We start from the raw sequence: 23,270 nt of genomic DNA, 5'->3' as shown, positions 1-23,270 counted from the left end.
CTATAAATTGGGCCCGTCCAGACCTCCCTCTTAAAGCAATAGATGGGGCAGGTGTCTTTAAGACTTTTTTTTGGCTCTTGTCCCTTTTTGTGCAGTGGATGCAAATGGTCAGTCCTTTTGGTTTAGAACAGCAAATGGTGGTGGTGACCCAGTGTGGCCCAGCCCATTTGATGATGCCTGCATTTGATCCAGGCAGAGATGGAACTAGCTCAGAGTCCCATTCTGTGACTGATGTTTTGAAGGGTCGACATACAGCGGGTAAAATAAAGTATTGAACATGTCACCAATTTGATAAAGTTAAAATATTTCTAAAGGTGCCATTGAAGTGAAATTCTCACCAGATGTTGGTAACAACTCATCCAATCCACACGGGCAAAGAAATCAACCATAGATGTCCATAACTGTGTAATAAAGAGAAATCACACAGAGAAAAAGTATTGAACACACTTACTAAAATGTAACTAATACTTCGTACAAAAGCCTTTGTTGGTGAAGACAGCTTCAAGATGCCTCCTATATGGAGAAACTAGTCGCATGCATTGCTCAGGAGTGATTTAGGCCCATTCTTCCACACAAACGCTCTTTACATCCTGCAGGTTCCGTGGGCTACTTTGATAAGCTTTAACTCCTTCTATACATTTTCGTTGAATTCAGGTCCAGTGATTGGCCATTTTAGCAGCTTTATTTTCTTTTTCTGAAACCAATTGAGAGTTTCCTTGGTTGTGTGTTTGGGATCATTGCCTTGGGATCCTGGTAGATGGCGGCAGATTTCTATCAAGAGTGTCTCTGTAAATTTTATCTATTTATCCTTACTTCAATCATATGAAGTTTGCTAGTACCGAATGATGAAAAACAGCCCCACACCATGATCTCAGCTCTGAAATCTCCTCTCCCGAGATCTTGGTGCCGAGATCTCCATCTGCATATGCACCGCCCCCAGCATCCATTTTCATTTTCCTGGAGTCCATCGCATAGGAAACCATGGAACTGCGGGGGCTCTGGCCTTTCACATAATGTCTGCAGAGTCCCTTCAGCAGCATCGGACATCCACAGCGGCGCACCGCACATCCGAACACCCCCTCATCCCAGCCTGCGGCCTGCAGCAATGCTCCACTCTTTCCTCCTCCTGCCGCGACCCTGGGACCTTGCTCCACCGCGGCCGGTAAGGTTTATCCACATTATAAGACGCACCCCCATTTTCCCTCTAAATTTTTGGGGAAAAAATGCGTATTATAATCCGGAAAATACGGTACGTGGTCACTACAGGAGGCCACTATTTCAATTGACATTGACGTGTTAGCTCTCTCATTTCGATTGTTTTAGTTTTTCTCTTCCCAGCCACAATTAATGCCATATGTTCAATGTGAGGGCGATGTCTTCCTTCTCCTTAGATGTCTTATCGATTTTATTTATTTTTTTCTCTGACACTGATTATTCTAGGTCTTTCTGGAGATCTCCACAGGTGGTCCTTGGCTGTTGGACAACTCTTGTGATAATTCTTTTAACTCCTCTGTCTGAAATCTTGCAGAAAGCACTGTGGCCCATTTCCACTGCTGGATTATGGCCCCAACAGTGTTCACTGGAGCCTTCAGTATGGTATTTTAGAAATTCTTCTGTAACTAATACAATCGGCATATTTTGCAACAATAAGGTTGCAAAGGTCTTGAGGCAACTCCACTGGTTTTACCCATCATGATATATCTTGTGCTGCACCTTGGCAATGAGACACCTTTTTATAGGCCATCAGTTTAACCAGCTGAAATTATTTTTTCACTAAGTGACAGGATTTTTTTTCAAATTACTGATGGATTTCAGCTGGTGTCATGACTTTCCATGGCTTTTTGCACCTCTATCTTCATGTTTTCAATACTTTTCCCTTTGACATTTCTCATTATTACACACAACTTAATTTATAGACATCTATGGTTTGAGGTTGTTGCCTGTGTGGATTGGATGAGTTGTTACCGACATCTGGTGAGAATTTCATGGCAATAGCACCTTTAGAAATATCAATGCTTATTTCATATGCTGTATGTACCAATATACCCTTCCAGCTATAAATGGGTAAATATTCATTCAGTATATAGAACTTTTTAGAAGCCTACTCTTTTAGTGTGTTGTGTTTCCACCACTGCTCAATTTCCTTCTCCAGATTACAAGGAGCCTCCACCTCCAATCATCTGGCAGGGAGTTTGCTGCTTTGTGTTTGTTTAGTTTCTGTTTAGTTTCTTATGTTGACTTTTTATTTTTGGAATGATTGGGAAGTGATGATCCCTGACTGCAGGGGCCACGCGCACTCCCACAAATCTCCCTTTAATCTGTTTAGTTTGAGGCAAGCTTCGCCGGGCAATGCAGATGGTAACAGGTGGTGATGTAGGGGGTCACACATCTGCACCCCCTCTGATCCACAGGCTGCAGTGCTGCATGCTTATTTCATGCTTTTTACATGCGACACAGTCATGTTAAAGGCTTATCGCCAGGAGGTGTACGATTCTCCCGGGGCCCATCTTGCTAATGAAGGACAGATCTAGTTACCTTTCATGCATTGAATGAGCTACTAAAATAATCCAGAAGAGAGAGAGCTAAGAATATACAATCATTGAGTAAAACATATGAAGGAGGCATCCTACTCATCGGGGGGAGGGGGTTCCAGCGTCATGCGGGAACATTTCTACACTTGCTGTCACTCATCCCATTAAATAAAACTACATCTTGGAAGATAACAGGAAGCAATAAATTGTTTATACCTGTCCTAAAATTGGCCACTCTCAAGCCCAAATGGTCCCCAACAGGGAGCAACAGATTGCATTACTTGTCTTACATCCCCTCCCTAGCCTGAACTGGCTGATAACCAAGAACACCATATTGTGTTTAAGTGTCTGTATAATGTCTTCTTACAGAAGCTAAATTCTGATATTCCCCTTACAGATGCCCAAGTCCATATATTGGTGAGCGCTGCCAGTTTACCAATCCCTGCATGAGTAACCCATGTTTAAATGGTGGTTTCTGCCAATATGACATCAGAGGGAACGGAGCTTATTTCACCTGCAGCTGCCCGCTGGGTTATCAAGACTTGCGCTGCATCACTCGGAAGGACAATGTGTGTCTCAGCAACCCCTGTCGCAATGGAGGAACCTGCGAACTGACCACAGATGAGTGGAGCTATAAATGCAGATGTCCCCCAGGATGGACAGGTAGGAAATACATCTATATGGAATGGTGCTAGTGCTGGGGAGTCATTAGCTCTCGCATTCACTAGTGTCTGTCTCATGTTGCCTTTTTGCGTTTCTACAGGTGACACATGCCAGAAAGCAGACCCATGTGCATCGAACCCATGCGCTAATGGTGGAACCTGCGTCCCCTTTGATTCTCAATACATTTGTAAATGCCAAGGAGGATTTCATGGAGAAACCTGCAAATTGGACATTAACGAATGCATACAGAACCCCTGTAAGAATGGAGGGTCATGTACAAATGAAATAGGATCATTTTCCTGCAAATGCAAAAGCAGGTTTACTGGAAGCTACTGCGAAATCCCCTATGTGCCATGCACCCCGTCACCGTGCCAAAATGGTGGGACCTGCCGTCCGACAGATGACACATCGTATGACTGCACGTGTCTGCCAGGTAGGTCCATTTCTAGAGATTATATGCAGAGCGCCCGAACTGGATGTTTAATTGAGATGACGTCACCTGCACCAGGATGGTGACATAAAACCAATTATTGCAAGCTTAGTGCAAGAATGAGGTTATGAGCAGAGCGGAGGGATCCTGTGGCTGCAGACCTGTGTAAGCTTTGGGGCTTCTTGTACTGTGGCAGGAAATGTTTTGTCTGCTGTAATCACTCGCCGCTTCTCCCCACAATTCAAAGATATGGCCATGCATGTTGACCTGTTGCCCTGTCATAATGTGTGGCCATTTATAACATTTCTGATTTTCAGCCATAGCATTAAAGGGGAAGCTGCTAAATGATGTAAGTGTTCGTGTTATACGGCTTTAAGAAGAATGTCCGGCAATGTGATTTCACACTGTATACTCCAATCACATCCAAAACTGCATACACACATAATAATAGTAATACACACCTAACTAGTGAAAGCGCTCCACCACGGTAATGGACACAGGAGAAGATGTCCGGTCCCGCAGCCCCCACAGTAAGAAATTGTAAGTGACTAGGGTATACAAACAGATTTGCCTAATGACAGCAACAGGATAAGCGATGTGAAGAATAATGTGTATATTCAACATTGAGCCTCATCGTTCTGGCTGCAGTTTCCAAAGGGATCCTTTGCCTACATCACCACCGCTCACTGTTTGTCCATTGGGTCTGATTCTGAGAAGTAAGATGATGACCCCCAGAGCCGCACACTTCTAGAACAGGAAGCTTTCAACCTCGCACAAAGCAAAAGTTATCTCTTCCTCCTCAGCTCGGAAGAGCAATAAAAATAAAGAAATTCCTTCTGTTCAGACCAAGACACGTATGAAAACTCTTGATATTCCCTCATGCACCTGTAGAATCATCTCCTCCCGTGGAATACGAGGTGTCCAGCGTTCCACTGGTGTTTTTGTTATATTAATTGAATGAAAAGACAAAATTAGGCAGTAAAAAAAATATCTACTTTTATTGGAGAGCAAACAAATATAAAAGTTAGGATCTCAGGTCCGCAAGCTCAATTAACCCCTTAGTGACAGAGCCAATTTTGGTACTTAATCATCAGGCCAATTTTTACAATTCTGACCACTGTCACTTTATGAGGTTATAACTCTGGAACGCTTCAACATATCCCACTGATTCTGAGACTGTTTTTTCGTGACATATTGTACTTCATGTTAGTGGTTACATTTCTTCAATGTAATTTGCATTTATTTCTGAAAAAACGGAAATTTGGTGAAAATTTTGCAATTTTCAACATTTTCATAGAATCATAGAATCATAGAGTTGGAAGGGACCTCCTGGGCCATCTGGTCCAACCCCCTGCTCAAAGCAGGATTCGCTAAATCATCCCAGTCAGATGTCTGTCCAGCCTCTGTTTGAAGACTTCCATTGAAGGAGAACTCACCACTTCTCGTGGCAGCCTGTTCCACTCATTGATCACTCTAACTGTCAAAAAGTTTTTTCTAATATCTAATCTGTGTCTCCTCCCATTCAGTTTCATCCCATTGCTTCTAGTCTTTCCATGTGCAAATGAGAATAAAGTTGATCCTTCTACAATGTGACAGCCCTTTAGATATTTGTAGACAGCTATTAAGTCTCCTCTCAGTCTTCTCTTTTGCAAACTAAACATTCCCAAATCCTGCAACCTTTCCTCATAAGACAGGGTTTGCAGACCGGTCACCATTCTGGTCGCTCTTTTCTGAACTTGCTCCAGTTTGTTGATGTCTTTTTTAAAATGTGGTGCCCAAAACTGGACACAATATTCCAGATGAGGTCTGACCAAAGAGGAGTAGAGGGAAATAATGACTTCACGTGATCTAGACTGTATGCTTCTGTTAATACATCCTAGAATTGCATTTGCCTTTTTTGCTGCTGCATCACACTGTTGACTCATATTCAGTCTGTGATCTATTAATATACCCAAGTCTTTTTCACATGTGCTGTCACTTAGCCCTATTCCTCCCATTCTATATATGCTTTTTTCATTTTTATTGCCCAGATGTAGTACTTTGCATTTTTCCCTGTTAAAAACCATTCTGTTAGTTGCTGCCCACTTCTCCAGTTTATTTAAATCTTTTTGAATCCTCTCTCTCTCTTCTCTAGTATTAGCTATCCCTCCTAGCTTTGTGTCATCAGCCAATTTAATCAGTTTACCCTCAATTCCTTCATCTAAATCGTTGATAAAGATGTTGAACAATACAGGGCCCAGGACAGAGCCCTGTGGTACCCCACTTGAGACATTCTTCCAACTGGATGTGCAGCCATTTACGACCACTCTTTGGGTCCGATCACTAAGCCAGTTATGAATCCACCTAACAGTTGCCTTGTCCATTCCATACTTAGTCATTTTTTCAATAAGGATTGTATGATTTTTATTTTTGTACCCTTAAATGAGAGAGTCCTATCACACAAAATAGTTAATCAGTAATATTTCCCACGTCTCTGCTTTACATCAGCACAATTTTGGAAACATAATTTTTTATTTTTTGTTAGGACGTTATAAGGGTTAAAAGTTGACCAGTGATTTCTCATTTTTCCAACAGAATTTACAAAACCCATTTTTTTTTTTTTTTTTAGGGACCACCTCACATTTGTAGTGAGTTTGGGGGGTCAATATAAAAGAAAATGCCCAAAAGTGACACCATTCTAAAAACTGCACCCCTCAAGGTGCGCAAAACCACATTCAAGAAGTTTATTAACCCTTCAGGTGCTTCATGAGAACATTTTACTTTTTAAAAAAAAAATTACTTTGGAACCAATTTTTTTTTTATTTTCACAAGGGTATCAGGAGAAATTGGACCACAAAATTTGTTGTGCAATTTCTCTTGAGTACGCCAATACCCGTATGTGGGGGAAAGCCAGTGTTTGGGCGCACGGCAGGGCTCAGAAGAGAGGGAGCACGGTTTGACTTCATGAATGCAAAATTGGCTTAAATCAATGGTGGTGCCATGTTGCGTTTGAAGACCCCCTGATGTACCTAACAGTGGAAACCCCCCCAATTATAAGTCTATAACACACCCCTAACACACTCCTAACCCTAATCTCAACCCTAACTTTAGCCCAACTCCTAACTATAAGCCCAACCATAACCCTAATGGAAAAATGGAAATAAATACTTTTTTATTATATTTTTATCTAACTAAGGGGGTGAATAAAGGGGGGTTTGATTTACTATTTTTTTTTATTTTGATCACTGTGATATTGTCTATCACAGTGATCAAAATGAACCAATAGGAAAAATTTCCTATTGTTACCGGGTGCCAGTTGGCAGATATCGGCGGGTGCACTGCGCATGCGCCCACCATGTTCTTCCCGGAAGAAAACACTGGGGGTAGGGGGGATGCAGGAGGGTCCAGGGACATCTCATGTCTAGGGATCTCTCATGTGCGATCATATCAGAGGAGAGAGAAATTTAAATGGGAAATCTGGTTTTGTTTTTGTTTTTTTTTGTGGTCGCCATTATTCCGTGAATAATGGTGATTGCAACACTGGGGCCGGTAAAGACTGACTCGAGTCACATTCTCTGGGGTCCCAGCTACCCCTGGTAGCCGAGACCCTGGAGAAATTTCGACTCTGGAGGCGCTATACACTTATTTCTCAGCGCCGTTAACGGCGCTGAGGCGTAAGTACCTTTAACTGTCAGCGTGAAAAGGTGTATTGGCGGTCATTAAGGGGTTAATAGATGGATTAGAGGTATGTAATTTGCTACTGAACACTAAACTAACTATATTGGGCACCAGGAGAAACACAGAGCACTAAAGGGGTATTTCCATCTCCAAGAGCCTATCCTAATATGTAGTAGGTGTAATAATAATATTATCAAATACCTCCAATTAGAAATGTAGTTTAGTTTTTCTGATTCACTATGTCTCTTTCCTCATGTGCAGACATTGCAGGACCTTGTGTATCCATGGTTACAACCACTAGACATAGGTAATCTGAAAATCTGTACTACATTTCTAATTGGCAGTATTTGGTAATGTTCTTATTATACCTACTTCATATTGATATAGGATCTTGGCGATGGGAATACCCCTTTAATCCTACCGCCAGGTCAAGAAGTAGCCAAAGATTTAATAATCCCAAATTTAAAGGCACTTTGATATCTGGTGTTTAGTGCTGAAACGTGTGCCTGTGGCTTGTGCCTATAAACCTGCACCTGCTGTAGAATGTATGAAGTTGTGTCTGTGTGGACATGCTGGGAGTTGTGCTCTTCCGAAGCTGTATCTGGAGAGCATATGTGCAGTAAGATGTCTCCATTGTCTCCTGAATTCCAGACTATTCCATGGGTTAAGTTGTGAATCATCAGGTATTTTCTCCTTCCTCTTAGTTCTGCACCCAGGCATGTTAAAACTGGGCAAACATTAACCCGCATGATACTTTGAAGCTGAACAACAATAGCCGCCTCTATTTTATGGGCTTGTGGAGCAGGTGTCTTTAACAGCACATGCGACTTGGGACATTTTATCATAAAAAATGAAAACCTTCTGTAGAGATTGAGAGATCAAAGAGCAGAGCACATGATCCCCGGGTGTGTGTACGGCGGCTGGCGGTGGGGCGTCCCGCACTCCCATCACACCTGGATCATTATTGCCTTTTATTGACCTGTCCCGTATGCTTGCTGGCTGCTGATACATCCTGACGTTATGTTATGGTGTCTCCTGCAGCGTCTGTTATTTGAATGTTGGTTACAACCAGTTTGTTGCAGGGAATGAGGTGTGGGGCGTCAGCGCCAGCAGATTTAGAGACACTTTCGGAAAGACTTGTTTCTTGTTGTTGGATAAACACGTGCAGATCAGATTACAGCTGGCAGAGCACCGGCGCGCCGAACGGCAATGTTGTCACTGTACACAGAACGATGGATGGGGGCATACATTGTTCACATTCAACTCCAGTACTGGGCACCTCCTGGGCCCTGTTGCTGAACTACACCATTTATGTTCTCGCCTTCAGGCTGCACAAAAAGCTCTGCTTCTGTTTGCAGTAGAAATCCTGCTATTATCAGATAAATTGTGAGCAGTGATTTATGGCGTCGCCCTGGTTCTCACACAGGGTAACGTGTTCTGTGAATGGGAGCAAGTTCACACCGACCTGCATGCTGATTTATCCCTGTGTTGCTCTGTGTACAGTAAACTTAGATTTGATTAGAAAAGTTTGTTTTTCTCACAGTAAAACATTCTCTCCCTTGAACAATCAATTATCCAGTAATCTATAGATACGTGTTTACTGTAACTGAAGGCGTTACAATGTATTCAGTACAACTCTCCACCTAATTGACTCCTGTCATTGCTACAATGTACCCGCCGCTCACAGATGGTTGAAACTATCCCTTTACTGTGCTACGGATTGTCAGCCTCTGGTTGTATAGAGCAGGTGTCCCCAACCTGTAGCCCCGGAGTTACATGTCGCTTGCAGTCCCATGAATTGTGGCTCGCGACTGTCTTCCAGCTTGGTGCATTAGCTCCAGGTCAGGTCTAAGAAACAGGTATGAGGAGCACATCTCATAATGGTGAATTTTGTGAGTAGCCCTGCACAGAAGAGCAGATCTGGATACACATATACTGGTCTTAGGGGTTTAGAAATGTTTTAGGTATGGTACGCTGGAGGATGATACTACCTGTCAGAGGAGGTGCCTGAAGCTGGATGTGACAGTGTGTTGGGAGTCCTTGATGGGAGAATACTGAATGGGGGTATTGTGGGAAACCCTGTATCTCAGTGTACTGCTTGGGAGTGATTTCTGTGAAAAAGCTTTGGTTATCATTATACCTGTATACCCTTTGGTTGACTCTACTTTGAAGGGGATAGGAGCTGAATATGGCTCATGACCCTCTATCTAAGCTGAATATAGCTCTCAAGGTCAGAAAGGTTGGGGACCACTGGTATAGAGTATACTTGTTCACTGACACCAAGCAGAGATATTCAAAATGGTGACAAAGTGAAATATGAAGCCATAGAGCTGCAGAATTCTGACAATAGGTTGGCTGAAGAATCCCTATCCAAATGTCAAAAGAATCCATTTTCTGCAGAGAGTTCCTGATCCAGATTATCCACTTGGTGCCCATGCAACCATCCAGCTGATCATCTGTTGTGTTTGTGGGGGAAGATGGGCATGCTTGATTCCTACTTTCCAAAAAAAGCCAGTATCAGTGGTGCCTGGTCTCTGCTCATTCTCCACACCAGATCTGCTGCGACCATCACGCATGTACATGGGGTGTTTGAGAGCAAACTCATTGACCAAATGAATGTTCAGCCAGCAGCCATCTAAGGTTTATGACCACCTTTAGGAATGGCAAACGTTGTCACATAAGCTTTGTATGCTGCAGTAGCCTGATTAATAAGTAACTTGCCACATGTTGGTCTTGTGTAAGAGCTTCCAACAATCCTGCTGCAATAGAAGTCTATTGTGTACATTTTATGACTGGTCTACTCCTGGCCCTTCCCTGGCACATTGATTGCTTGCTGGAGACTTGGTCTAATCTCACTTGTTGCTCAATTCCCATCTTCCTCACACTTGGCAAACAAAACAACAAACTCCATGTAGCCAAGAGTGAAGTCTTCATCTAGTGCAAATCCCATAGAATAAGCTGCTCCCTTTGTGTATACTGCTGTCATCAGATAAGGTTGAATCATAAAAGGAGCTGTAATTTAATCCCAATCCTGTTACAGTTGGTATTGCCCATGAATATTTCACCTACACCTACCTGCATCTGTTATCTAGATTAAAATTGAACCTTTTCCTCCCCACAGTTCAGTTGTGATAAAAAATAATTTCCTTTATTATTTATTTGTCCCTTATTTTACACTTTTTTTTTTTTCTTCTAAGGATTTTCTGGCCAAAATTGTGATGAGAATATTGACGACTGTCCAGGAAACCAGTGCAAGAATGGAGGCACCTGTGTGGACGGAGTGAACACCTACAACTGCCGGTGTTCTCCTGACTGGACAGGTAGGGATAACTTTGTGTATTATATGATTCTAAGTTATCAGTGCTGCTGCCTCAGTCTTTCATTTTTCGTCCCGCAGGCCAGTACTGCACCGAAGATGTTGACGAGTGTCAGCTGATGCCAAACGCTTGTCAGAATGGAGGCACCTGTCACAACACCCATGGAGGATATAACTGTGTCTGCGTCAACGGATGGACGGGAGAGGACTGCAGTGAGAACATTGATGACTGTGCCAATGCCGCTTGTAACAGTGGAGCCACCTGCCATGATCGAGTAGCATCTTTCTACTGCGAATGTCCACACGGCCGCACTGGTGAGAATTTCTAATGTCTCCTGAGACTTCTGGGTATGTTTCATAGCTTCTTTGATCAGAATTGACTAAATCCTTGCTGTACTTTTTTGCTTTACAGGTCTGCTTTGTCACCTGGATGACGCTTGTATTAGCAACCCCTGCAACGAAGGCTCCAACTGTGACACCAACCCAGTGAATGGCAAAGCTATCTGTACCTGCCCCTCTGGGTATACGGGCCCTGCCTGCAACCATGATGTGGACGAATGTTCTCTAGGTAAAAAAAAAACTTCCAACCAGCCTCAATGAATACCATAACGTTAGACATTACTGGAAAGTCGCACTAACTCTTGGTTTGACTGTGCAGGTGCAAACCCCTGTGAACATGGTGGTAAATGTATCAACACTCAGGGCTCTTTCCAGTGCAACTGCCTCCCGGGCTACACAGGACCTCGCTGCGAGATTGATGTTAATGAGTGTCTCTCCAACCCCTGTCAGAATGACGCCACATGTCTGGACCAGATTGGCGAGTTCCAGTGTATCTGCATGCCAGGTTCGTCCATTACTGATAATAGGAAGATTTGGAGTCTTCACCTCCTCTATCTGGTTGTGTGGCTTTTAAAACTTCATCATCTGAACTGTTACTCTTTAATTCGTAAGGTTATGAAGGGAAGTTCTGTGAAATCAATTCTGACGAGTGTGCCAGCAGTCCCTGTCTACACAATGGCAGATGCATCGATAAAATCAATGAGTTTCACTGTGAATGCCCCACAGGTGAGAAAGCAGATCAATAGAACAGCGCTGCCTGGCAGGGCTACAACTAATCTGCACCCGCAGGCATCTTCCTTCCATCACTTCAGGAAAATTCCTCCCATCAGCTGCTGCTCGCCTGCCGATCGGAGATGGGTTGATTACATTTTATAATTTTATGTAGGAAAGAATGGTCACAACATTGGTTGCATCTTATGACATTTGTTTTGGTCTTCATAGTGGCTGCTGTTCTCTTTTTGTATATATTAAAGACCTTATTGTAAATGTGAATATTTTGCATAAATTTCACATAATGGATATTAGAGGCAATAACAGGAAGATGCTGTGTCCTGATGAAAGATTATGCATATTATATGTAGGGGCACTGACGTGTGCAATGCATGTGTGCAGTATAAAGAGGGGATTCTGGATATGTGAGGAGGGAGGTTAGGCTTTAGAGCTGAAGACAGCGTGATATTATAATCAGGATACGCCTAATCTCTGTAAAGAATGTAAATAGCATGATGTGAATGCGGCATCGGGGGCCCCCGTTCCCTTTCATTCCCAGCATGGATGCCTCCATGGTATCCTAAGTGAAGCACGTGCTTTGGCCCCCTGTGTCTAAGGATCAAGAAAGTTTCAATCCTAAAGTCATTCATAAGGCTACTGGTTCCTCTGGTCTCATGTGACCTGGGGTGGAGGACTGTGTGGTGTGAAGATGGACAATGAATGTTAAACTGAGCTTTGAGGATAGTAAGGCTGAGCCGACTGGAATCATGCTGAGAGGCATCGTCTCTGTATTCCATCTTAAGATGGGCATACAAGGCCTGGCTGCAATATTGGGTCTTTTAAGACTAGACTGTCCCCCTCTCCTGTCTTCATGTTTATTGCAGTCAGTGGATGATCATTTGGACAATGCATAGGTTTCTGGTCATTGCCAGAATGCACATTTCCCAATCATTCAAGCAGATTACAGAGCACAGCTGTAAACCCTGAAGCACGTTGATATCACCAATATGTCACTATATTCTTGCAAAAAATATTCCCTAAAAACAACTTTTCAACTTTTCCCTCCACCATAGGTTTTAATGGGCACTTATGTCAGTATGACATTGACGAGTGTGCCAGCACGCCCTGCAAAAATGGCGCCAAATGCGTGGATGGACCGAACTCCTACACCTGTCAGTGCACAGAAGGTAACGTAGTCTCTGCATCAGTTCTTTGTCTCTGTTTTGTCTGGCAGTTATCCAGAAAGAAATGTTGGGACTTGTGGTCTTGTGCTGACCAAAGAGAAAAATAATTTGATTGTCTAGAAGATTAGAAAATCTCTGTCCTATGTTGCAAAAGCCAATGGATTAATGATAAAAGAGCCTGGAAAGTGATCTGTCCTGGAGCAGATGTCTGCAGCTTTGGTGTCGCAATTAGAATGAAAGCGAAACGCTCCCCATGTGGAACGTAGGCCAGAGGTGTTGTCACACAGGGGCCCCTTTCTTTTCTCCTTTTGTCCTTTTATCTTCTCAAGCCAGAACGTTTTTTTTTTTTTATTGTGTGGAGAAGGAGGGGAAAAAAAAGACGCGGGAAAAGTTGGAGGCCGTTCTACAGAAAGGATTTTTTTTTCCTTCTTTTTCTCTTTTGCATTGAGCGGCAGGCTGCGAGGAGTGGCCTTGATGGGACGATGACATGAGCCCTCGGGGGAGACAATGCCACTATTGTCACCGCTGAGAGCTCACAGCTGAATCATTTCTAATCGGGCTCCTATGAATGGCAGCGAGCGATGAAAAGCTGTTATTTCCAGCAAGTGCGGCCACTGTGTGCTCTGAATGCTTCTCTCTGCGAGCAAACTGAGAAGACGGAGACACTTCAGTGGTGCACAGTTAATCACTGCAGCCTTTTTTTTCCCCATGTTTCATTAGTGACAGATGTAAAATTACAAGAGGAGAAACATTTTAAATACTTTCAGATAAGTTACTGAACATAGGAAGATAACTTTAATTTTGCTGGCCATATCTTACTGAAATAGTACCTGTGACCACTTTGGCCAGTACAGTTGTTGCTTTCCTAGATGCTAATATAGGTGACAGTCATCAGAGACTTGTACTGCTTCTCGCTGCCAATGCGAATTTGAAAAGTCTTTGACAAATGACTGATAGAGGTGATAACTTATATATCGCTGTTGAAAAATATCATCTCCTCTTAGGCTTCTGACAAAAAGTAAGTTATATTGATACCAACGTTTGGTCCACAAATGTAATTACCTGTCAGCTCCGTGTTTCTTGGCTCTAAGGTTAATTGCGTTCTTGTTTGCAGGATTTGCAGGTCCCCACTGTGAAGTGGATATAGATGACTGTAATCCAAACCCCTGCCACTATGGAACCTGCATCGATGGCATTGCCACCTTTACCTGTGAATGCACACCTGGCTATACTGGAAGGAAATGCGACACAGACATTAACGAATGTCTAAGCATGCCTTGTCAAAATGATGGACAGTGCATAAACAAAGTAAACTTCTACGAGTGCCAGTGCCTCAAAGGAACCACAGGTAAGAGGCACCATAGTCTTCTCCAGTGAACGGAACATACATTTTCCTCTGGCATCTGTTATAGGGAATCTCCCTGCTATTAAACCATGGACAGAGCTGGGAAGCGATCTAGATAATTCATGAGATTGACAGATTACAAAATCTAACACTTTAAGGGTGTGTGCACACGGTGCGGATTCTGCAGGTAACATGACCTGCGTTTTACCTGCAGATTTAGTGCAGTTTTTGTGCGGATTTCCCCTGCAGTTTTCACCTCCAGATTTCTATAATGGAGCAGATGAAAAACTGCTGCAGAACTGCACAAAAGAAGTGACATGCTGCTGTTTTAAATTCGCACCAAATCTGCACGGAAAAATCCGCAGCATGTGCACAGTGTTTTTTGTTTTACATAGCCTTAAATGGTACTGTACATCACTTGCAGTTTTGCTGCAGTTCTGCGGGGCCAAATCTGCTGCAGAACTGCACCAGAATCTGCACCGTGTGCAAATACCCTTATGCATTTTTTTTTTTTTTTTTTTTTTACAGGAACCAACTGTGAAGTAAATTTAGATGACTGTGGCAGCAATCCCTGTGACTCCGGAAAGTGTATTGATAAGATCAATGGTTACGAGTGTGCCTGTGAGCTGGGCTATGCTGGTAAGTGAGACAGATGATACATCACGGAGGAACCACAATTAGGAGAGGCTCCTTACTTCATTGAATTCAGATCCTCCTCTTTATAGGAATGCAATTCGCCATTTGTGACTTTTATGTTGTTTTCAGGAAAGATGTGTAACATTAACATTGACGAGTGCGCCAGCAATCCCTGCCACAATGGCGGAACCTGCGAAGATGTTATTAATGGCTTTCGGTGTACGTGTCCTGAGGGTTTCCAAGGACCAATGTGTCTGTCTGAAGTGGACGAGTGTAGGAGCAACCCTTGTATACATGGACTCTGCCGTGATGGCATCAATGGGTGAGTGTTGACAAGGGGTTGATATCACAGGTTAAAAGCTAGTTTACCCTCTTAGATGGAGTCCTTCCTGATCAACCTTGAACTTCTTAGTTTGCTCCATTTGTGGGAAAATTGTCTACGAATATAATAATACAGTTGCCCATAGTACCTCCTCCAGGGGCTATTACTAAACTTTTTCTCACCCTCTGAATGGTAAATATGCCTGATCGTGGATCAGGGGAAGTATTGGTTCCAGGAGCTGGCCCTATAGGAACAGCCATCTTGGATGACCATATATTTTTGGCCTCAGATCACATTCCATGTCTGTTCTCTAGATACAAATGTGACTGTGATTCGGGGTGGAGTGGAACCAACTGTGACATTAATAACAATGAATGTGACTCCAATCCGTGTATGAACGGGGGAACCTGTAAGGACATGACCAGCGGCTACATCTGCACTTGTAAGGAGGGCTTCAGTGGTAAGTGTCGCCATCCTCGCCTATCAGTACAATCAGAATTCTAATGGATAACCGGATTTATTTCTGACGCTATGTGCTTTATTTTAAGGACTGAACTGCCAGACTAACATCAATGAATGTGCATCTAACCCATGTCTCAATGAGGGGACGTGCATTGATGGCGTGGCTGGATACAAGTGCAACTGTATATTACCATACACTGGTAAGTCCATCAGCCAGGAGGCTGAATACTTTCTTATATAATCAGTGCTAGCGCCTGGGAGACTCAGCTTATGTTCATTGTTCTTTTCCAAGTGAAGGGAAGAAAATATTTTGCTTGGAAAAATTATCCATTGCCCCCACATACACTGTCTCTCCAAAAATAACATAATTTTCCCGCAAACAAGTTGAGGCTGTGCGATGAGACAAACCAATGATCCTGTCAAAGGTGGAAAAACCCTCAGTGTTGGCGTATTGAGTGCCATTTTTTGGATCGCTTTCGGGCAACAGGCTCACACTGCGCGTCTCAAGCCCTGGTGGGTGGGTGAGAGATTATTTTGACAGATTTGCAGTAGATGGGAATTGCTGTCCGAGTCAAATCCTGCTTACCGGCTTCCTGCTTCCCCTTCCATTAAAATGGCAATGTGCACAATTGCAGGAAACCCTACTGAATTTCCTGCCTGGCCCTGGTCTCCACAGTAACCTGATGAGGATAGTGAAGGCTTTGGAAAAAGGCCACGGCCTATCTGAGAGATAGCGGTTCACGGAGAAAATAAGTTTCCTACGTTTTATTTTTTCCGTATTGCTGAGGTCACATTTTAGCTGCTTGCTTTTCTAGGTTTTTTTCATATACTACCAATAAAGGTACTGTAACACTTAACGATGTACCAGCGATCCCGACCAGCGATATGACGCGGTCAGGTTCGCTGGTAAGTCGCTAAGTGGTCGCTAGTGAGCTGCCACACAGGCAGATCTCGCCAACGACATCGCTGGGGTCGGGGGTCGCTACTTACCTGTCACACTAGGCGATCCTGACGTCCTCCCGCCCGGCTCCACGCTCGTCTCTCCACAGGAAGCTGACGACGAGAAACGGTCCAGGACGTTCTCGCGCGATCAGCGATAAGCAGCGGGGGAGCGGTCGGAGGTAAGTATCAGACACAGCGATATCGCTAGCAATATCGCTATAACGTCACAAGTTATAGCGATATTGCTAGCGATATCGCTTAGTGTGACAGTACCTTAACACTGTAGCACAAATCCTGGAGATGATGCACTGATTATAATAAAACAGGTCTTGGCACACCGTTTTGGTAATGCTGTTTGTCTACTTACCTCCAGGAGCCACATGTGAGGATGTCTTGGCCCCCTGTGCGAATAACCCATGTAAAAATGATGGAAACTGTCGAGAATCAGAAGACTTTGAAAGTTTCTCCTGTGTCTGTCCTGCTGGTTGGCAAGGTAAATTTAGCCCTGTCTTTACCCGGGCATCGTAGCCTGATAAGGAGATATTCTCTCCTGATATGCCTTTCAGCACATTTTGTTTTACTTGCCTTTTTGGCTAGATCTTTGTGTGAAGTGATGGAATGGAGCTCCAGGTAAATGTTGCTGCATATTTTGTAGTCTCATCCATGTTTCTGTATTGGATCCCTTTGAGTAATATATAAAATCCCTCCGGTTGATGGCCGACAAGCTGCCTTGTTTGTTCTCAGTAATAAAGCCCCTGTAATTTGAGACTTCTAAATCCTTTGCTATAGAAACTCCTGCGGCAGCCGTACCAATGTGTGATCATTCAGCTGAGTGACTCGCAGATATTTTCCATAGATTTAACAACTAGTGACCTGAATCCATCCTCCATATCAGTACAATCTTATTCTTTTTTTTTTTTTTCCTCACAAAGGACAAACCTGTGAGATAGATATAAACGAATGCGTGAAAAACCCCTGCCGAAATGGCGCCCTTTGCCAGAACACCAATGGCAGCTACAAATGCATCTGTAAACCTGGATACACCGGCAGGAACTGCGAGACTGATATTAACGACTGCCAGCCGAGTGAGTGCATTGTGCCAGCCTCCAGCCGTCTCTTCTAGGTGGTGGAATTTTAGGGGGAGTGAGCAAGAAATTAATTGCCTTCCTGTGATTTTAATTTTCAGACCCCTGCCACAATGGAGGTTCCTGCACTGACGGCATCAATGCTTTCTACTGCAACTGCTTGCCTGGCTTCCGTGGGCCAAAGTGCGAAGAGGATATTAATGAGTGCGCCAGCAACCCCTGCAAGAACGGGGCAAATTGCACGGATTGTGTGAACAGCTACACCTGCACCTGCCCCTCGGGGTTTAGTGGAATTCACTGTGAAATAAACACTCCAGACTGTACAGAAAGGTAGAGCAGCTTCAAGATCACACACTCACACGGGAGAAAACGAGAAGCTTATTATTATATACAGCTGAATATTCTCCACCATTCACTGGTCTTGTCTTTTCCAGCTCCTGCTTCAATGGTGGCACCTGTGTGGACGGAATAAACACCTTTACCTGTCAGTGTCCGCCCGGATTCACCGGAAGCTACTGTCAGCATGACATCAATGAGTGTGACTCCAAACCTTGCCTTAATGGTGGCACGTGCCAGGACAGCTATGGGACCTACAAGTGCACCTGTCCCCAGGGCTACACCGGATTGAACTGTCAGGTACTTGGTACTATAAGCTGCAAGTTTACTACTTCTTGCTTAGGAAAGTCATGTTTTACATCTTCCACAATGTAACAACATTGATTTTATTTTCTACAGAATTTGGTGAGATGGTGCGACTCATCACCATGTAAAAATGGGGGTAAATGCTGGCAAACCAACAACCTGTATCGGTGTGAGTGTAATAGTGGCTGGACTGGGCTGTATTGTGATGTCCCCAATGTTTCATGCGATGTTGCGGCTTTACAACGAGGTGAGAGTTTCTTGGAGACCACTGTGCTTTATAATCACACGTTACTGCTTTCTTAAAATCCTGTCTTGTGTGACATTGCACTTTTTTCTGTCATCAGGTGTGGATGTCCATAGTCTCTGTCGGAATTCTGGGTCTTGTCGAGACACTGGGAACACCCACTACTGCCTGTGTCAGCCCGGATATACTGGAAGCTACTGCGAGGAGCAGGTGGATGAATGTAGTCCCAACCCATGCCAGAATGGAGCCACCTGTACAGACTACCTGGGTGGCTATTCCTGTGAGGTAAGCATCTATGGACCTTGCTGCTGTCAGTGCTAAATAAAATGGAGATCGGATATTTTTGTTATATATTCTTCTCTTTTGCAGTGTGTTGCAGGCTACCATGGGGTTAACTGTTCAGAGGAAATTAATGAGTGCCACTCTCACCCTTGCCAAAATGGAGGAACCTGCATTGATCTTATCAACACTTACAAATGCTCCTGTCCCAGAGGCACCCAAGGTAAGGCAGAAGCCATAAAAAGGACAGTGCAAATATGCAGGTGCCATATCAACTCTCCAGTTCTTATGTTGCATCAATATTCCACATTTTTTTCTATTTTTTTCATTCTAGGAGTTCACTGTGAAATTAACATTGATGACTGCAATCCGCTGTATGAGGGGCCAAACCAAGAACCTAAATGCTTCAATAGCGGCAAATGTGTTGATCGTGTTGGTGGATATCATTGTAAGTGTTTGCCAGGTTTTGTCGGGGAGCGCTGTGAGGGCGATGTGAACGAATGCCTTTCTAACCCCTGTGATGCCCGCGGTACCCAGAACTGCGTCCAGCTCGTGAATGATTACCGCTGTGAATGCCGACAAGGATTTACAGGTAACAAATATCTCTGGTCCCTTTCTTTCCTCTTGTCTTCAGTGCAAACCTCGAGTACTAATCCAATTACTTATGTCACTAGGGAGGCGCTGTGAGTCATTGCTTGATGGATGCAAAGGAAAACCATGCAAAAATGGTGGAACTTGTGCCATTGCAACAAATACGGAGCGAGGCTTCATCTGCAAGTGTCCCCTGGTAAGAGATGAGCATGAACTGCTGGGCAAAAAACCTATTGGCCACAATTCATCAAGACTGGTGTGTTTTCTCCCTAGTCTTTATGAGGGAGCGTGGTGGGAATCCTAGTTCATGAAGAATTGATGAATTAGGGCCCAAGTGTAGTTAACTAACTTTTCTATAAAAATGACACCTAGTCTTTTAACCTGTAAATCATGAAGATTAACATGAATTTGGAGATGGAACACTGAGTTGTAATTATTTTTTTTTAAGGGATTTGATGGAGCCAGTTGTGAATATGACACCCGTCTGTGTGGGAACCTTCATTGTCACAATGGTGGTACCTGTATATCTGCCCTCAAGACCCCTAAATGTGTCTGTTCAGATGAATTCACTGGACCCATGTGTCAGTACCCGGTCAGCAGCCCCTGTAATTCCAGCCCTTGTTACAATGGCGGCACGTGCAAGTTTGTAACAGAGGAACCTTTCTACCAGTGCATCTGCCCCCAGAACTTTAATGGTCTGTTTTGCCACATCTTGGACTATGGCTTTAAAGGCGGCCAAGGACAGGACATCGAACCACCTGAGTTTGAAGAAGCTTGTGGGATTGACCTATGTGCGGATCAGGCAGGAAACAAGATCTGCAACACGAACTGCAACACTCATGCCTGTGGGTGGGATGGAGGCGATTGCTCCCTGGATTTCCACGATCCTTGGAAGAATTGTACCGAGGCGCTGCAGTGCTGGAAATATTTTAACGATGGAAAATGCGACTCCCAGTGTAACAACGCAGGATGTCTCTATGACGGCTTTGACTGCCAGAACATTGACAATCAGTGCAAGTAAGTAAGAAAGTAGGGGTAAGTTGGGGGGGGGGGGAAGGGATGTACTGGGGCGGGCGTGCGAGCAGGGGGATGGCAGTGCTGACAGTGCAGAGAGCGGGGGGGGGAAAGTGCATGGCAACCTGCACTTGAAACCTCTGTGATTGACTCCGTTTTCCTAATTTTTCCAGCCCCCTTTATGACCAGTATTGCAAGGACCATTTCCAGGATGGTCATTGTGACCAAGGCTGTAACAATGCTGAGTGTGAGTGGGATGGTCTGGACTGCGCTAATAATATGCCTGAGAAATTGGCTGATGGCACCCTGGTATTAGTGGTCCTGGTACCCCCAGAAAAGCTGAAGAACATTTCTGTTGACTTCCTTCGAGAGTTAAGCAGGATCCTTCACACAAATGTTGTGTTTAAGAAGAATGAGCATGGAGATTATATGATTATCCCATATTACGGCAACAAAGAGGAGCTGAAGAAACATCACATCAAAAGATCCACAAGGGATTGGGCAGATGCCCCAAGTGCCATCTTTAGTGGTGTGAAGGATTCCCTGATGCTTGCCAGATATCGTAGAGAACTGGACCAGCTGGAGGTGAAAGGGTAGGTGAAATATATTCTTCAGACACAGTTACATGAGATAAAGCTTGCCATGATTGAATTATAAGTGACCTCTAATCCTCTATACACAGGTCAATCGTCTACCTGGAGATAGATAATAGGCAGTGTTTCCAGACCACTTCTCAGTGCTTCAATAGTGCCACAGACGTGGCGGCATTCCTCGGGGCTCTGGCATCACTTGGAAATCTAGACCTCCCATACAAGATAGAAGCTGTTAGAAGTAAGTTCCCAAACTTCAGGAGTCCGTACAATAAATCAGCGTCTTATATTTCATAAAGCTTAGTAAATAAAACGCCTTTCAACTTTTTTTTTTTCTACTGGATTCATGTCAGGATCATTAATTCTTTAAGAAAGGAGAGAAATTGATCAATAGCATACACGAGGTGGTAGAACCTTTATCTCAAAAATCCCATGTAAATCCTCTGACTTAGCAGCTCAACGAGAGCGCAGTGATGTGAAGTTGATTAATCCATTTTCTTAAAGGAGTAAAGAAAACCTGTCTCTTGATACTGCCATTCGGGGCAGGAGAGAATTTTAAGGGTAATTTGCAATTCTGATGAGTAACAGAAAATAATAGTATTTTTTTTAACGATTCTCCTTTTTTTTTTTTTTTTTTTATAGAGAGAATTCTGCTCATTTCCATTGTGCTTGTGCTTTGAAATGCAGCTTTAATGTCTGTCTCACCGAGCTTCTGGTTATCTTCAGGTGAAACGGCAACTCCACCGACCAGCTCACCGCTCTATCCCAGCCTTGGTGTCAGCCTGTGTGTCATCCTTGTCATCTTTGCTGTGGTGGGAGTCCTCATCCACAACAAGAAGAGACGACGGGAGCACGGTCACCTCTGGTTCCCAGAAGGGTTCAATGCAAAGGAGTCAACCAAAAAGAAGAGACGAGAGCCCCTTGGGGAGGATTCTGTAGGCTTAAAGTAAGTGTTGAACCTGGTGCTGGAAATGTGCTGATTGCCGCCACATTTCTTTCCATCTTTGACGTATTGGCACTTTGTTTTTATACTGCTTAAGTGCATTAAGTTCTGGGTTAACCATGTTAAATATTAAATGTTGGTTTGTTTTTTTTCTATTTTAACGTTTTAGCCTATTTTTTGTTGTTTTTATTTTTTACTTCATTGTAGGCCCAAAGTTTTAGCTGTGTTTTTTTTGTTTTTAATTTTTTTACTTCATTGTAGACCCTTAAAAAATGGTGCAGATGGTTCTTTGATGGATGATAATCAAAATGAGTGGGGAGATGAAGAAGCCTCAGAAAGCAAGAGATTCCGGGTAAAAACCATCTTTTAATAGTTGTACATCAGTTTGCACTGAGCTTTACATATTGGGTCTCCTTAAGGATAACTGTGCTTTGTTTGTTCTCTGTAGAGGTATTTGTGTTGCTTTTGGGTTTTTTTGACATATTTGTGCTGCATTTATAGATCAGGGAACTCCATAAGTTGTGTGTGTCTTTGAGCTGAAGGTGCCTCATGCTGAAAGTTGTCTTCTCCATTAGTTTGATGATCACGTTATACTTCCCGATCTTAATGATCAGAAAGACCACAGACAGTGGACTCAGCAACACCTGGATGCAGCCGATCTCAGAGCTCCATCTATGGCTCCTACTCCACCCCAAGGAGAGATTGATACTGACATGGATGTCAACGTGCGGGGACCAGGCAAGCTTTTATATATCTTTATTTTATTTTTTTAGGCATTAGATAAATGTTAGCAACATCCTGGGTACTAGAAAGTATTATCTTAACAGTCTCTTGTCTCCTTCCAGATGGCTTCACCCCACTTATGATCGCAGCATGCAGTGGAGGAGGACTAGAGACCGGGAACAGTGAAGAAGAGGAGGATACGCCTGCTAACATGATCTCTGACTTTATTGGACAAGGTGCAAGTCTACACAACCAAACTGACCGCACTGGAGAGACTGCCCTTCACTTGGCTGCTCGTTATGCCCGTGCTGATGCTGCCAAGCGGCTGCTGGAGTCCAGTGCCGATGCCAACGTGCCAGACAACATGGGGCGCACTCCTCTTCATGCTGCGGTGGCGGCTGATGCACAAGGCGTATTTCAGGTATGTAGTATTGTGTTTCTTCAAGTATAGACATTGTGTGATAAAATGTTACGTTGCTGCTTCTACCTTTTATGACGTGAGCACCAAGATAACTACAGAATGTTAATATGTTGACCCTCTTCCATAACAGTCTCCAAGCAAGGGCAGCTATAGAACTGAAGCTTAGAAAGGTGCAATTTTCTTGGAAATGCCTTTTAATG

At 43.7% G+C, this 23,270-nt stretch overlaps 1 protein-coding gene across 1 annotated transcript in view; it reads left to right on the top strand.

Moving 5' to 3' along the window:
- The window catches only part of NOTCH1 (notch receptor 1), a 48,480-nt gene that overhangs the window by 22,264 nt on the left and 2,946 nt on the right, over positions 1-23,270 (top strand). Inside the window, exons 3-31 of the mRNA XM_073559375.1 lie at positions 2,929-3,194; positions 3,295-3,627; positions 10,479-10,601; positions 10,679-10,912; positions 11,010-11,165; positions 11,256-11,441; positions 11,549-11,662; positions 12,721-12,834; positions 13,946-14,179; positions 14,705-14,815; positions 14,942-15,134; positions 15,449-15,594; positions 15,683-15,796; positions 16,912-17,031; positions 17,471-17,623; positions 17,725-17,953; positions 18,058-18,259; positions 18,359-18,512; positions 18,610-18,794; positions 18,879-19,011; positions 19,123-19,380; positions 19,463-19,575; positions 19,828-20,396; positions 20,567-20,986; positions 21,076-21,224; positions 21,710-21,929; positions 22,188-22,278; positions 22,502-22,664; positions 22,772-23,070. Of these exons, the coding sequence (XP_073415476.1) occupies positions 2,929-3,194; positions 3,295-3,627; positions 10,479-10,601; positions 10,679-10,912; positions 11,010-11,165; positions 11,256-11,441; positions 11,549-11,662; positions 12,721-12,834; positions 13,946-14,179; positions 14,705-14,815; positions 14,942-15,134; positions 15,449-15,594; positions 15,683-15,796; positions 16,912-17,031; positions 17,471-17,623; positions 17,725-17,953; positions 18,058-18,259; positions 18,359-18,512; positions 18,610-18,794; positions 18,879-19,011; positions 19,123-19,380; positions 19,463-19,575; positions 19,828-20,396; positions 20,567-20,986; positions 21,076-21,224; positions 21,710-21,929; positions 22,188-22,278; positions 22,502-22,664; positions 22,772-23,070 (5,782 nt within the window). The remainder of the gene's footprint in view (positions 1-2,928; positions 3,195-3,294; positions 3,628-10,478; positions 10,602-10,678; positions 10,913-11,009; positions 11,166-11,255; positions 11,442-11,548; positions 11,663-12,720; positions 12,835-13,945; positions 14,180-14,704; positions 14,816-14,941; positions 15,135-15,448; positions 15,595-15,682; positions 15,797-16,911; positions 17,032-17,470; positions 17,624-17,724; positions 17,954-18,057; positions 18,260-18,358; positions 18,513-18,609; positions 18,795-18,878; positions 19,012-19,122; positions 19,381-19,462; positions 19,576-19,827; positions 20,397-20,566; positions 20,987-21,075; positions 21,225-21,709; positions 21,930-22,187; positions 22,279-22,501; positions 22,665-22,771; positions 23,071-23,270) is intronic.

This window comes from Dendrobates tinctorius, unplaced genomic scaffold (genome assembly GCF_039654945.1).
Source record: "Dendrobates tinctorius isolate UK_male_01 unplaced genomic scaffold, ASM3965494v1 ptg000013l, whole genome shotgun sequence".
In the NCBI taxonomy this organism is placed as follows: domain Eukaryota; kingdom Metazoa; phylum Chordata; class Amphibia; order Anura; family Dendrobatidae; genus Dendrobates; species Dendrobates tinctorius.
The sequence above is the reverse complement of the archived record's forward strand: the minus strand, read 5'-3'. Positions and strand labels throughout refer to the sequence as shown.